Source organism: Amia ocellicauda, chromosome 22 (genome assembly GCF_036373705.1).
Source record: "Amia ocellicauda isolate fAmiCal2 chromosome 22, fAmiCal2.hap1, whole genome shotgun sequence".
In the NCBI taxonomy this organism is placed as follows: domain Eukaryota; kingdom Metazoa; phylum Chordata; class Actinopteri; order Amiiformes; family Amiidae; genus Amia; species Amia ocellicauda.
The window spans coordinates 17,508,727-17,525,041 of record NC_089871.1 but is presented as its reverse complement, the minus strand read 5'-3'; the positions used below and the strand labels follow the sequence as shown (position 1 = coordinate 17,525,041).

General features: G+C 36.0%; 1 protein-coding gene across 5 annotated transcripts in view; it reads left to right on the top strand.

Moving 5' to 3' along the window:
- The window catches only part of nfic (nuclear factor I/C), a 173,689-nt gene that overhangs the window by 2,782 nt on the left and 154,592 nt on the right, over positions 1 to 16,315 (top strand). Inside the window, exon 1 of one of the 5 annotated variants that reach the window (XM_066695198.1) lies at positions 707 to 1,220. The exons of 1 other annotated variant lie outside the window; for it this stretch is intronic. In XM_066695198.1, coding sequence (XP_066551295.1) covers positions 1,191 to 1,220 — 30 coding nt within the window. In that variant the 5' untranslated portion in view covers positions 707 to 1,190. Of the gene's footprint in view, positions 1 to 706; positions 1,221 to 16,315 lie in introns of those variants that run through there. 3 more of the 5 variants (XM_066695197.1, XM_066695194.1, XM_066695195.1) reach the window with 3 other exon arrangements.

The window sequence follows — 16,315 nt, the reverse complement described above, 5'->3', positions numbered from 1 at the left end:
AATTTGAGTATATTAAACCTGCTTCATGGATGTATGTCCAGTAGGGAGTAAGTAGCCAGACAGGCTATAATGTAGAAACGATCATTCATCAGCATTCAGTGCTTTTTGTGGTTCATGGCATTTTGGCTGATTACAACTATATGGGTGAAAAATGTGTGAATGGGCAGTGGGGGGCACATTTTAATGCACACTCCCGCGATTTTGTCTGGTTCGGATTATTACTTTTAAGTACAGCTAAGCAAATGTATTAATAATTGTCCTATTAGTATTATACAACATTGCATGTAATCAAACACACCGACCTGGCTTGTTTGGGTTCCCACGCCAAATAGTTTAGACCGTAACATATTTCAGACTCTAGATGGAATGGAATTAATGTTGTTTACGGTGATGAAGATTATTATGCATGTTTGTCAGCAATCCATCAGTTTTTATCGCAAGTATATACATGACTACGCTGTGTAGCAAAGTGTTTGATTTCCTAATAAATAAAGTTTTAGGACGCAGGGTGTTCGTATGAAGGGTCGCAATTACAAAACAGATACGTTAATATTAAGGAAAAGTATGTAAAGTGCAAGATATGCTGGATAACTAACAGGACGAGCGCACTTCACAGTTTGTTGGTTAGGAGAGAGAGAGAGAGAGAGAGAGAGAGAGAGAGAGAGAGAGAGAGAGAGAGAGAGAGAGAGAGAGAGAGAGAGACATTGGCTTTTTTTTTGTTTTTGTTCAATCAGAACCGGATACTAATCATGCTAGTCGTGACCCCATCTTTCGGACATATCCCCTGATCAGCAGAGGGCGAGCCTTTTAATTGCGAGGATATTATTAAATGGTGCCATTAATGGTTCTCGCTCTGCTTTGGAAAACAGGGATACTGCATCTTTAAGTGAGATGTAGCCTTTTTTTTTTGGGATGGGCTATTTTCATAACGTCATTTCATTCCTCCCTCTTTTTCATTTTCTCATTCTTTAATTCTTTCTCTCCCCCATTTCCTAAATGGAACAGATTTTTCAACCCTCCACCTCTCCGTGCTTTCTCTGATTTTTTTTAAACATTTTTTTCTTCCTCTTTTTTGTATTATTATTATTTATCCGGACCTAGCAGTAAAAAGACGATGGTGAAATGTGCAAAATGACTCAGTAACTTTTCTTTCTTACCATTTGCCAATTCCTAATCAGTTTCATTGAACCATGATGTATTCTCCTCTCTGTCTTACTCAGGTAAAACATATTTTTATCCTCTTATTGTCAGTATTGGTTGTTGTTCCCCGTTGTCCGGTGCAGGCGCTTCATGTTTAAAATGCAAATTGGTGTACAGTTGAAAAAAGGGCGGGATGATTTCTGGCAGAGTGCTAAAGGAGTTTCGGAGAGCAGCGCTGCTATCTGGCAACTTCGCAAAGTTTTCTTCTTGTCTTTTTTATGTGTTGCGAGCGGATTTTTTTGTTAAGTGCAGCGTAAATGCCAGCTTTTATTTGACAGTGGTTCAAAAATGTATTCAGTAGACTGAATTTAAGACTACAGAAGTGTTTGCATGAACATATTTGTGAAAAGTGTACATCAGAGCGCTAGATAATGTGCACGCATGGTGTGTTTGTGCATGTTTATGTATACATATGCATTGATAATTGTGTATACAGCTAATTTCTTGTACTCTCTGTGTGTGTGCATAGTTATGTGCTATTTATAAAAGTGTATTTACGTGACCTACTCTCGTGTGTGTGTGTGTGTGTATATAGTTTTATTTCTGTTATTACATTTACTGTAGAAGAAGCAGGACTTTTAATTCGAGCTTTAGGATAGACAAATCTTTATCCATATTAGTCATTCATAGAAATTGGTTATTTCTGTTAGGAGTGAACCATGGTGAAAAAATGTTAGTAATGAATCAGAGAGAATATATGTTAAATCGTTTTTTTGTTTGTTTGTTTGTTTATTTAGTTTATTCATTTATCTGAAAGTGGTCATTTGTAGCAGCGTGTTCTGTGGTTGTATACAATAAGTCTATTTACTTTGTTACTTTGTACCATTACTTTGTTAATTTCCCTGGCTGTCTCAAAGCAGTCAGATCTGTTTAGGGGTTTGATCTGCACTCTTAAATTTGATGCCATACCCAAAACAGCAAGGTTGAAGTCCAGTGTATTAGGACAAGCAGATGAATTGTCCTGGCTGTCTACAACTCAGGATATGAAAGTTTTCCTTTGTTGATACACAGCATTTTGAGATTCACATAGTAAGATTTTTTTCTATGCTATCCAAAGTACTCGTCTCGCTGAGCTCTTTCACACACACACACATATATATATATATATATATATATATATATAGTTAATTCCTAAAATTATTGGTTTGGGGGGAAAGAACATCTCCAAATGATGGCCAGCTCTTCAATTTAAAAATTTCCCTCCCCAGCTAAAGGCAATAATTAATGGATAATAATTACAGAAGTTAGCTGTTTGTCGCTTATCAAATGGCCATTCTATTTTGGATAGTGTCTTCACATTACTTTGTGACCTCAAGACCACGTGTAATCAAAGTAGCTGTTGTGCAAGCAGCACTACATTTGGTATTCCACTGGCTTGGTACTTGATATTGTAATATAATAATAATAATAATAATCATTTGTTATTATTGTTATTATTATTGTTATTATTTTTTGTTTGAGTCCTGATCTCTTAACACTCCCAGCCTAAGTCTGAAATATATGATTACAAACAAATATATAGGCTACTGTGTTATTGTGTTGTGATAGTTACAGCTTAACAGTAAAACCGTACTGATGAAAACTGCAGAATGGATTAACTTGAGAGCACTCGAGCTTGTTCAAAGTTAAAAGCAGGCATGGAGACTTGTGAGTGATGCCGAAGAGGGGTCTTGCAGTTATTGACAAAATGCTGCAGTTCCTTCAGCACATGGTTTCAGTCTGTGATAATGGAAGCAGATAAGCAAAACAGCTAACTGAGTGTGCAGATTGTAGAGACAGGCTACAGTGCAAATCAAACCTGAGACGGCCGCCTGTACGTTTAGTTTATACTTTCTTTGGCTTTCAGTACTATGCAGCAGTGGAAATATTACCCTTTATTTTTCTTTAATTGAAAACTGTCGGTTTTTGTCTGTTGCCTTTTCCGGACAAGAAGTCATGAATTAACATATGAAAGTAGCGTAATTAATGTAATGTGTGCATATTAGGATTCATGCTAATTCAGTAATATCTTGCACATCTTATGGGAAGTGACCCCCGCCCCCCCCCATTTAAAAAACAATAATAATTCATCAGAATGTGATTTTTGTTTGAAATTACTGTGTCCAAAACCAGACAGCAGTAGAGCAGGAAATACTTTAGGATTAAATTGATATCCTGGCTCTGCTTGCCATATAGAAAAGCTCAATGTAACTCTGAAGAAAAAAACATAATCAAAGGTAATAATAATATGATATAAAACTGCTGAATATAATTTTTGATGCAATTCATTCCAGAAAAACAAAATGACAATACTACACTTATAATCAAATATCGAGCTGCAGATGTCATCATGATTTAATCCAGAGAAAATAAAGATCATGAAATAGAAATGCTATAGTAACAGATTGAACAGCCACTACATAGTTGTTTGATTTATTATAAATTTATATGACCTCCAACAAGTCCTAGGAAATAAAGCAGTATGATTATTAGTTTATGTATTTATTTAAATTATGTATGTATGTGTATATATATATATAATATATATATATATATATATATATATATATATATACACACACACATAAAAGCAATGAGAGTCAGGAGATTATTTACCAGTGTTACATCTGTGTCTTTCAGTGTTAAACAAAGTAGTTTTTGAACATTTTCCAGATACTGTGCAGTTATTCTTGGAATACCAAGCCAGTTACTTGTAATTTTATTCTGCAAGGTAAACTTGTATTAAACTTGCTTCTCGATAAAGTAAAATAAACCGAATGTCTGAAAAGCACGACTATATCAGCTCAACTGTGGAATCCTTTTGCAGCTGAATGATCATGTCATTATATGTTACTCGAAAGCCAGTGTTTCGGTGAAAAACAGGTGATGGAGCGCAGGGGGTAACAATTTATTTTCTGTGGTTTCAAAGAGATAGCTGTCCAAATAAAAACAAATGTAGGTTACTTCATGTACATATAGACCTGGAAGCTTTTGCTGCTTTGTATGGCCCTATGTGAAAGCTACAGGGCTGTGATCTGCGTGTTGCTCCTCAATGTACTTTTTGAGTTATACATTCTTTGCATTCACAAGTTAAATGTCTTAAGTTATTTTTGATAAAAAAGTTAAAATTCTGTTCATAGGCTTGTATCAGATTTTAATAATCCTTCAGTGTGTCGATAAGTGTATCCAATAAAACATCCTTCAATTAAAAAGTTATGAACGCAAAAACTAAAACACAAATACCGAAATGACTTCCATCGTCATTTCAGTAGATAAGTGAGTAGTATTTGTTCGGTAGATTAGTTATTCATATAGTTTCATATTGTTAAAGTAACTTAAATTCCCTCTTCAATCTTTGTATTTTCTTTAAATTAGTAATTTTAATTGCCATTCTACTTTCCTCTATTGTGAATTGAAAAGAAAGCAACACAAATGCACATCTTGAGTCATGTGAACAGAATTAAGTCCATATGAGTTAAATCTGTTAGAAAGTGTTGATATGTTTAATACAAATTGCAAAGCCTGTCTTTACTCTTACAGACAGCTGTGTAAAATGCCGACAGATAATTTTTAAATGCCCTGTGCTCTCCAGGACCTTTGCAGATTTTTAAGTCTTTGGAGCTGGCATGTTGAGTTTATTGGACAACAATTTATTTTCAACTTGCTTTCCATGAGGTTTTAATATTTTTTGGGTGGCAGCACCTGATGACAGAATCACATACAGAGTATGCTGTAGTTTGCGATCTGCACCAACCTGAAGTGCTTTTGCTGCCCTTTTTTCCCCTGTTGAATTCAGAGCACACAGACTATATTATATATATATATATATATATATATATATATATATATATAATTTTTTTTTTTTTTTTGTGTGTGCACATAATAGTAATTAATCACAGCTTTAATTTGTCAGTGATTATGAAAACAAAAAACAAAAATGTGTTTGAGCTGTGTAAGAGAGACTGTATGTGTTACAGAGCTGCTTTGTTTAAAGTATTTCCAGTTTCGGTCTTTCTCCTAAATCAGTGTCTTCATTTTAAGTAGTAGTGATGCAGTGTTGCTATGAAGCTTGTGGAGTAGGGAAGAGGTGTACATTCTACACCATAGCAAACCAGTTCATTTGAAAATCTCCAGCTGATGTGCATGAGGGGAGTGTTATTCTTAATCCTGTACTGCATTCAGCGTATTATACATTATTTAATTAAAAAAAAATAGTAAAAACTCTCCCCCCCTTTAATTTAATAGGCTTGGCTAGAATTATGTGAGTAAGGGCAGATCGGAAAGCTGAGATCGTTAAACATTGGAAATCAATCATTCCAGACTTTTGATTTAGAAACTGCATATCATAGTTGAGTCTTGCAAACTCTTGTGATTTGTTTGGTAAAGGTCCAACATTTGTGTGACTACAGTTTTATTCTTTATTTTATTTTGCTCTAAGGATTTTCCATTTGCGTTAACTGCATACACAAGCCTTAAAAAGAAACAAACAGAAGGGGGGTGTCCAATTCAAATAAAACCTTTCACCAATGAACCCCACAAGCAAGTCTAGGACTGGATTTAATAAAAGTGTGTATATATATATATATATATATATATATATATATATATATTTTTTTTTTTTTACCACATTGTTTTATATCAGACTGCAAAGACCTGTATCCTCACACATGAGAAATAAGTTAATGTACTTGTGGTCTACTCATCAACCTCGATTAGCACTAGTCTATCACTACTCTACCTAAAATAACATTGGGTAGTCCATGACTACCTTGTGCTAATTTAGGTCTGCGACTTTTATCCTGGATGTCATAGTATGTAAAGATTGCAAAGCATTTTATGTAAGCATACATGTAACTATGTTTTATTTTTTACACAGTGCAGTTACAGCTCTAGCTGTTTACATAGAGTAGCACAGGAGTTCAAGTCATATCCAGCAGAATAGCAATTCAACCATTACTTAAGCATACACAGAGGCATTGATGACAGCTCTTTTATATTTCGTGCATTATATTTTCACAGTGATGGTATTTTTACATATTGTATGTCATAACCTATCCAAACTATCGCTGCATATTACTGGCATGTTGGAGAACTGGCATGTCATTGAAATATCTTTATTTTTATTTATTTAGTATTTTTTATTCTTAGACAAATCCGATCTTGCTGAATAGATTTCTGGGATACCTAACTAGTCCTCTAGGTTTTTTTTTTTTTTTACAAAGCATCAGTGTACGATACATGTATAAGACTGCAAAGGTTGTCATTTTCAATTCATTTAAAAGCAACAGCAATTATAAAAAGGAAGAAACTGCTTAACTGAGAAACGAGCTGAAGTATGGTATTGAAATAGATTGATTAAATTGCATCTGAGAGCAAGTAATGGGATAGACACATAACCTCTATGTAACCTATAAACAGGAAAATAACAGAGAGAAATGACTGTGTGGCACTGCAGTAATTATGCAGATTTCACCCCCCCCCCCAAAGTGGTATAATAAATAAACGCACCTGCCTTTTGACCCCAGCAGAAACAAGTATTTTCCTTGTCAGGGAGACTTTAGTGTTCAAACCTTAATTCTTTCAATTTTCGCACCCCCGGATTTGAGTGTGTACAGCATTTTCCGTTGGTGATGCCTGGATTAAGATCTGGACACTCTTTTCAAATTGTCTTTATTGGTAAGTAGAGGCTTTGGGAAATAGGTTAATAAAAGATGAACCAATAAACAGTCTGAAGTGCCGTTTCTTTGCCCCCCCCCCCCCCCCCCATATCTCACATCCACAGCTCAGTATTCAGGATGCCTACTGATCTCTTGGCTAGTTCCCTGACTCTCTGGCACTCCAGCCACAGGCACTTGGGCTCTTTTTGCTTTGAGTTGCAGCTTTTGCTCCACTTTATTCTATATGGAACAAAATTAACTCAAAGCATTGGAAGCAGTGACAGACATCTCAGATCCACCACGTAGGAGTAACTAATAATAATGTCCTGACTTGTTTATTTCTTGTTTGTGAAATATTGGTAACTTTTTATTTTATTTTTTATGTCACTTTGGGGAAAAAGAAAATAGGCCATTTTAAAATAGAGCAAGTGCTTTAATCTAAACCAGGCCCATCTGAAACAAGTGAAAAAAATAAATATATTTTTTTTAATTCATTGCCCGCTGTGTTGAGGGATGCAGAAACATCCATCTCATTCTCCGGAGCTTGTTTTAACATTAATGTCAAAACCCTTTGATTGCTTTTCTCAATACAGTGTTTATGATCAAAATCTCTCTTTCAGTACTAATTTGAACTGGAAGGCCGGCCACACTTCCTGGTGGTCCTGCAAAGCAAATGCTGCTGTCTTTAATTTGAAACCTAATAGTGAGAAGTTATATTCTTAAATCTGAGGATGTTATGAATGTCAAGCTAAGGTTTTAGGCTAAGGATTTAGATTTGGAAGTGCAGGTAGAGGTTTCTGGATACACCTGGAGACTCAGATACTCCTGGAGAGTTTTGTGATCAGAAGCATGGGATTGTGTTGTATCGTGCATTGCCATGTTTATTTATGTTTATGAAAATCACTTAAAACAGTTTGCTGTGGTTGTATTTAAATTAAACCAGTTGTACAAGCTTACATAGTACATAGGGACCTTTTTGCCATGGAGGGTGAAAAACAACACACAAAATATGCAGGGTAGCTATGTTTATTTATGTTTGTTTTTCTGTAGGTAAAGGTCTAGTTATGCTTGACTGAGACAGATATAAAGGATGCCGCAATTTGTACCCTTTCATAAAAGTTGTACTGGTTTCCTAATGTATGTAATCGTGACTGCATAATTGCAGTCAAAGCTTAATTAAAACAGGGAAACAAATGCTTAAGGACAGAGGAGTTATATAAGACAATATGTTACACAATCTGCATTCTAGGATACAATTATCTATTTTATAATCCCATGTTTTAGTCAGAAATTGTCTTATTTACTCTTATTGGATTAATTAATTCAGAGATTAGTACATTTGTTTTGTCCTCTTTTCTACCTTACCAAAGTTTGACACTTGATTACTCGTTTTTCAGTGTTTATTTTTGTCTTGTTCCTTTTACATTAGATTGCTTGTTTATCTTATAGTGGTATGTCTCAGCTGCAATACAGATGTAGCTTAGACATGGTTAGACTGAGATGTGTTGCCCTCACTTGACTGCATGGGCAGATATTTGCTTAGAACTCTGGAGAAGATCAAAAGAAGCCTTGTGTTGAATCTATATCCCTACGATTTCAGTGTGAAAATGGAAAATCAGATGCTTGATTTCTTTCCTTTCCTTTCCTTTGTGTTTGTTTATTTCTGAGCAGTCATAATGGGCTCTTCTAGTGCTATACATGGTTCAAAGTCGCAGATAAGCAGATGCATTGCTTTTCGTGTTTTTACTGTTCTATGCAAATGTTTTCCTCTGTAGGTGGTAAGAAAGTACAGTGCTAACCGTATGCATCATGAAGAAAGTGTAGGATATGAATTGTTTATTTGTGGCATGTGAGAAAATGACATGAAAAAATGTTAATGTTTTTCCCACCCACCCATGAAGAAATGTGACTTGAAGGGAAAATCTTCTTAGGTAGAAGACATAAGGCCTGTCATTGTAGTGCATCACTTTTTAGGTAGTTATTTTTTCTGGGCTTGAAATATGGATTCTTCTACTGTGACTAATGTTTTGAAATAACATTGGTCAGTCACTGGTGACTAAAATAATTTTGTAGTCAGGAAACACAGCTTCCCTTTGCTGCATGGTCGTGCATTAAGAGAAGTCTAGTCACTGGAGTACACTCCACTGGTGTCTCTAAACCCACTGTGCCTAATTGTAAAGTACACAAATCCACACATGCACAATTTAGCCGAGATTGTGAATACAAATCTATACTGTTAGCAAACATTCTGCTCTGTTCTGTGTTGACTTCATTATATGCTTTTCATATATATATATATATATATATATATTCATACTTTTGTTTTCTTTACTGCATTAAAAAAAACTTTTTAAGAAAATCTTCCCGCACTCAGCATGAATAAATAAATATAAATATCTTTCCCACAAATATGCAACACAGAGCTCGTCTCAATGTGGCAGTGACCCCTGCTGGTTAAGGGAGAGATGCTGGGCAGCCTGTTGGGGCTGGAGACCCCCCCACCCACCCTCTTTACTAAACCCAGCTGTAGCACTGTCAGCAGACTGCCTGTCACACTCCTAATTTCCCTGCCCATGGAGGATAACTAGAATCTCTCCAGCTGTGATTGTAACCTCCCCATTCTACTGGCAAGTTAAGCTATATAAACTGGATCTAGAATGGCCAGTACACCATCAGTGTATTTATTTATTTATTATTTTGTGCAGGGAGAACTGTGTGCTTCTCCTCAACCTGTACGGGACATTCGATCTGCAGCGTAGTCACCCTGTAGCACTCATTAGGTAACTGCACTCTTATCCAATTGGTAGTAATGCAGTAGAACACAGACAGGCAGGACTGCAGTGTGACCAATGTTTCTCTTCCTGTGGGGATGATAATAAGACTCCTGTTTTGGAACAGCCTGAGCTGTAACAGGTTTTATGACCTGAGACCAGTTGCAGGGTCTGGATCTCTCATGCCAGTTACCTTAATTTGAGTAAATCTGCATAGGCAGGTTAGAGTAATATTTTTTATATATATATATATATAGATAGATAGATAGATAGATAGATAGATAGATAGATAGATAGATAGATAGATAGATTGGGAATGTTTTAGTAATATAAATATCTGCGTGTCTGGATCTGATTAACGCATTTTGCCTGGGAGTCTGGGATGTTGATGTCTAATCTTTTCATGCTTAAATACTCTACTTTCCCAATTAGCTAAACACAAAAAAGGGTCTAGATTTCATTTGAATTGTGTTATTGCTTTGGAAAAAATATTTAGGATGCCTTATAAAATGCTTTGTATGTGAAAAAAATACTTTTATAGCTTTTCTTTCTACTAATTTATTTAAATACCAATATTTGTAGCTTGTCTACAGTTCAAATAGCTGAAAAACCCCAGTCAGGTACTGTCAGCTACTGGGGTACCTGACAGGGTAATCCATTCTTTCCAAATCCTTTTCAGACCAACCTAAAATTGAATCGGTCTGTTCATGCAGCACATAATGCTGTAAAATTTGCACTGTGTCCGTCTTTGAAACATTCTGTATTTAATTTTGTTTTGACAGAATTGGTGTTAATTTTTCCATGGATTAAAAGCTTAGCAAATATGTCCCTAGGAGTTCAAGGGTCGCTAACTGCTTGCGGATGTCACTGTGACCAGTTAACTGTGTGACAAAGTCTCCCACAGGCAATGACCCAGAGAGAGCTGAAAAATACTAGGGATAATTCAATATCTCTTTTACGGTCACTGCTTAATGATCAATCATGAGAGATACCTTGGTACTGCCCAGTTTTCTTTGGTGTGAGCTTATTTAACCCTTAAGAACCCAGTGTGATGTTTATATATTATGCTGGCTTCCTAAGGGTTAAAGTGTCTTTGCCATTCCAGTTAGTTGAAAGATCGTTTGGTATAAAATTCCAACTGTATTATTCAATCTAAAGTATGAGGTGTTAAAACTCTTCAGAGTTTATGCATAGTGATTAAAATGAAATCATATATGTGTGGGGAATTGTGTATGTACACACACACTAACCAGATTTAAAAATGCAGTGCGTGTTTTTGATGTTTCGAGTTTGTCCTCAAGGTTTTCAGTTAATGTTGTGGTGGGTGACTGGCAGCACTGAGATGTTTCCTGCAGATACTGTAAGCACACTCCGATAAAGTCTGAGGATAGAGTGCCACAATACCATATCTAAAGAGGTAGACTTCTCCCCAAATCATTGCCCAGAGTCAAAAAGGATGCAAAGTTGAAGTATCACCCTCATCTTGATGCTAGTGAGGCTAACATTTGAGAGGGAAGCTGAAATCTTTTAAAAACCTGCTCCAGGCAGCAATTTGTCACTTTTCTGAAAGTTGTGTAAAATTGAGATTACTTACTTAAAGTGATCTACACTGCTGAAAAATGATACATTTTTTGTGTATCTGTTAATTGGAGCATTTTATTCTAGTTTCTCTGATACAGAAAGAAACTACGGGTGGCTGAAACATGGAATCCACTTTTATAAGGCTATTTCATTTTTCTTTATTGACACAAATTAATAAAATAAAATGTAAAGAAATCTTCGCACTATAGTAGTATATATAGTAGTAATTTATTTTGCGGTTACATTGGTTTATTTGGTATGCTTCTCACAATTTGACTTGTATTATCCTGGTAGGCTAAGTTTGCTGGTTCTCCACGTCACCATGTCAGACTGGTTAAAAGCACACAGGCTTTGCTCTCAATTATATTTGGTCTCTTTTGTGCACTGAGGCTGATTCCAAACAAGAAACTTAATGTTATCTTACTAATAGGATAAAAAAAAAAAACAATAAAAAGGAATTAATTAAAAATAGAATTTTCAAGAACTGTGCTTATTTGAAAATTAATGTAACACTTAATCTGGGTAGATACCCTCCATTTCAACAAACGAGTATTATAAGAGGTTTTCAGCACTTTCTTGCAGACATCGTCCTTTCTGTAGAGACCAGCAGGAGATTTTAGAACTGCATGGGTTCCCTGGGGTATCGTTTCTTTCCCTGCGGTGGAACCCTGCACTCGGCTGCTTTATACTTGCCGCTGCCCTTGTTCTATATATTCTTGAAGAAGCAAAGGCACTTTGTTCTGATTTATTTTTCGAATAGTTGCACAACTACATGAAAGAGTTTGTTCACCAGTGGATGTCTATTGACATACCTGCATTCCAATAGCTTTATTTTTTATACTACTTGGAGAACAATGTTGTCTTCCTAGGAACTGTATCGATTCAGGCAATTGTCAGGCATTTTAATTATTCCAATAGTAATCCATTGTTACTCAACCCTTGTTTCTCAAAAAAGTCAGTCAGTACATGAGCTAAGATGAGCATGTGATTATTGTATTCTTTCTTATCCCATCAAAATAAAAAAAAGTTCTTCCCTGATCTGATTGTCTCCACATAGGAAATGTGTTAGAACGAGAGAGAAAAACAGATAAAAAATGTGTAAGACAAACATGAGCTCACTGTGCATCTTAGGAAATAGACAATTCTCGACACAAAACGGCCACCTTGCACCTCTGCTGGTATGGAGTATTTATGTTAGTCCTGATGCAGTAATTGATCATGCAGTGTTTCTGATGAGGGCTGACTTAACTGTGCTGTTTGGCGCCATGCCAGTTTGTGCTGTAGGTGTGTATTTCGGAGTTTCTTCCTCATTATGGTAGTGCCCCTCTCCCCTAGCCGGTGCCAGCTCTGGCCAGGCACATGACAAGTTGTCATGCCTGCCCTGCCTTGGCACAAGGATAATGGAATCGCTTTTGGAAGCGAATCAGTTACCTCTCCCATTACAGTAATTGCATTTTTTTTTTCTTAATTACACAGAAGCAGCATTGACCTCATTTTAACTTGCCTCCTTGAATGAGATGGCTACCATCGTTGTACAATTCCAAATTGAAATTGCATCCCCAGTTTCCATTGTGACAAGCCAGGGGTTGGGCGCTGGCTTCAAGGCCCCAACTGGAAAGTTTGTTTTAAGTAAAGGGGTTTGCGTCCCATCTTGCTGTTCTGCATCAAAGATACAGAGATAGTAACTCAGTGTGCAGGTGCAGGGCTGTCCAAATTCCCCCTTTTTGGGTTGTGGTTTTGCGTATGGAGGAACACAACAGAGATGATATCCTTGCCAGTGAAGTGTAACATGTCCTCGAGTTGTGTTGAGTGGCCGAAATAGAAAAGAATATGTGTCAATTGTACTTGATAAAATATTAAGGAAAAACTTTTATAGTATGTTTTTTTAGCAAGGTCTATATTATAAACTATCTGATAAAGTCTTTCAATTTATCCTAACAAATAGAGCTTAGATTACTATAATTAAACTTAATCTGATCTCATACTTTGTCAGAAAGAGAACTTCTTTGCTCTTTCATGTTCTCCTGGATGACTGCTTCTATTCACCTGGCAAAGAAGAATCCTTATTGACAATCTTCTTTTTCCCTCCTATGTTTCCCCCTTTTAGGATGCTATTTTGTAAAAGAACAGACCACACATAAATAAATAAATAAATAAAATTGTGTAATAAAATCAGAAACGTCAAAGCCAGAGGGACTTACATACATAAAGGACCTTCCAAGTAATACATTGATATACTTCCAGTAACCATTACATTTGCACCAGCTCCACAGTGTGATTAAACCGGCTCATGCTAATTCAGCGCTTTCAGTGTACATGAAAGGGAAATCGAAATGAAAGTGAACAATTGTGCAGGCCAGCTAGACTAGACTTCATCACGGGGGGGCTTGGTGGGAGTGTCGCCCCAGGATTGCCACCTGTAGGGAGGCTCAAGGAGTTTTTGCTATGGATGAATAGAAGCTGATTGCCTCACTCACCGAGAATACAATCTAACAAGTTTTAGCTGGCTCACTGCGTGACCTTGAAGACTCGGCACTCGGTTCAATTACACCATTTCGCCTTGGCGGAGGACCTCAGAGAGCATGGCGCTTATTTATACAGTGTACCTACAAGGGTTTCAACATTCTCTCTCTCAGCTATCAGTGTATTCAAGCCCTGACACACACTGCACTTAAAAACCTAGTCAACACAAGCAGACTTTTGGTGTCAACATTTTTTATGTTTTATTTTTTCTCCCCAGAGGTACAGCTAATACAGCAAGCTCAAACAGAGCGTTTGAGATCAGTATTAGTGCCAAACTGCAAATCTCAGTTGTTGAACAAGGGAATTATCCACTTAAATCTTTAGTGACATTCTACATAATGACGCCAAAACACGGCATTCTGTCCTTTTTGACCCTCGCTGCATCTCCAAATTCAAATGTATAACCTGGAGTAAGTTCAGATTTTACAGTATTTTGCAACAGTTCATCACCCCCCCCCCCATATTTACATGGCTTACAGTAATGTGTGTACTGGATTTTATGAAGTTATATTAAAGAGATGGGCCACCAGCTTTTATAAAAAGACATCTGAAAGGATTCCCAGTTGTCCTATATTTTCCATCTGAGAATACTAGTTACTTTGTAAGCTTTTTGCAACTTGTTTGTCAATGTAGCCATTAGGCAAAGCAGTTACGTGGTTGCATCCTTTTAGTTTTTAGCCTGTAGCCACTCGAACACCAGTCAAAGTCAAGTGTTGCTGTATCCTGAAGGAAGACTTATGTGTGAATCTAATCATATTAAAATAAATAATATGAATCTATACTACATTTTTTTGCTCTATACTAAATATATTTCTTTGCATATTTAATATAGCATTAACAGTTGAAATAAAAAAACAAAAACAAAACACATGCCAGGCTTATATAAGGACTTGTAAATGAGCAATATTGACACAGGGCACAATTACTTGAAATCAGAATTGGAAATGTGGTGCTCACAATGTTGTTTATACTGTGCTGTATTTGAACCTCTCAGGCAAAATCATAGCAGAGATGCACATTTTCTGCTTGTGGGCCTCTGTGGTGCCTCTACAGTTCCCCAACAAGAGATTATAATAGCGAGCCATGAGTGGCTAACCTGGATTGTCTGCTCTAAATATAGCCCTGAGCAGGTTTTTAACATATAATTCAGGGAATGAATATGAAGGATATATAAGGCTCAAATGTGTAAAAATCTTCTGTTGTGGCAGGCTCAGGATTGTTAGGATTAGCATAGTGCAATGTTACATAATTGAATGTAACTTGCTGGGAGAAGAACCAAATGAATTTACACAGTAGAAGGCCTTGCACTTACAATGGCCAGAATGCTGCACTGTTATTAAGGCAAGGGAGGGAATTAATACTCCAGCCTGAAGGACAGGAGTGTACCGAAGTGGTTCCAAAAAGGCCTACTAGTACAAAACCCTTATTTCATCATAGTGACATTAAACTTCTGCAGTAAACTAGCGATTGTTGGTATATTGCAGTTGAGAATTCATTAATGCCCCCAAAAATAATAGAGTTCCCTTATTGGTGGTAATCTTGGCTTTTGGAACTGTTAATATAACAAGGCTACATCAAGGAAATATAGGTAATGTTTTTCTGTAATATTTCCCTGTCTCCTCAGTTCTATCTCATACAAATAATAATACAAAAAAAAAAAATATATATATATATATATATATATATATATATATATATATATATATATATAGTTTTCTAATGGTTTTCATAAAGCTATCATCAAAATAAGGTGGGGATTGATAGGGAAATTAAGGATTTTATTTACAGCAGGGGAAATTTACCTTTCCAGGCTTTGCATTGTTGTCATCTGAAATATCGGGTCCCAATATAAAAAGCACTTAGTGTAATTTAAATTAAGACACATTGCTGTTCGTTATGGAATATGGTAATGGACTGAATGCCAAATTAGCTGATGATGGAGTGTGCAGTAAAGTGCTGTGGTTGGAACAATGTTATCAAGGTGTATATTCCCTACTTTGTTTAGGAGATTGAAACCACTACTAACTTAGTATTACAAAGTAACTGTGTCTTATTACATTAAAAGCTCTGTAACTTGTTCAGTTTCTTGCATGTTCCTTGATTATATATTTTTTTCTCAGCTTTGTCTCACTTACTGTTTAAATACAGGACTCAACAGTACACATGATCTAGAACAGTTCTAGAATGAAAGTCTTGAAGTCTTTGTTGTTATCAGTGCACAGGAAAACATGCAAGTGGTGTTATGATTTTTCTTAGCTGGAGGGACAAGGATGAGATTTCCCCCCCTCTATTGGGCCAATATTTCATTACAAATTGGTCTCTTGTCAATAGGCAAAACTGTCCCCTTTATATCAATGACACTCTTTGTCTCTTGAAATTAGTTTTTTTTTGTGTGTTGCTGTTAATAACTCTAGAGCTATATCAATAAAGGATTAAAGTACACCTGTGTAACTTAATATTTAAGCATCAAGCAGGTTTTTCTTTTATAATATTATTATTATTATTATTATTATTATTATTATTATTATTATTATTATTTATTTATTGGCAGACACCCTTATCCAGGGCGACATACAAAATATAAGCGCAATACAAAGTGCAACA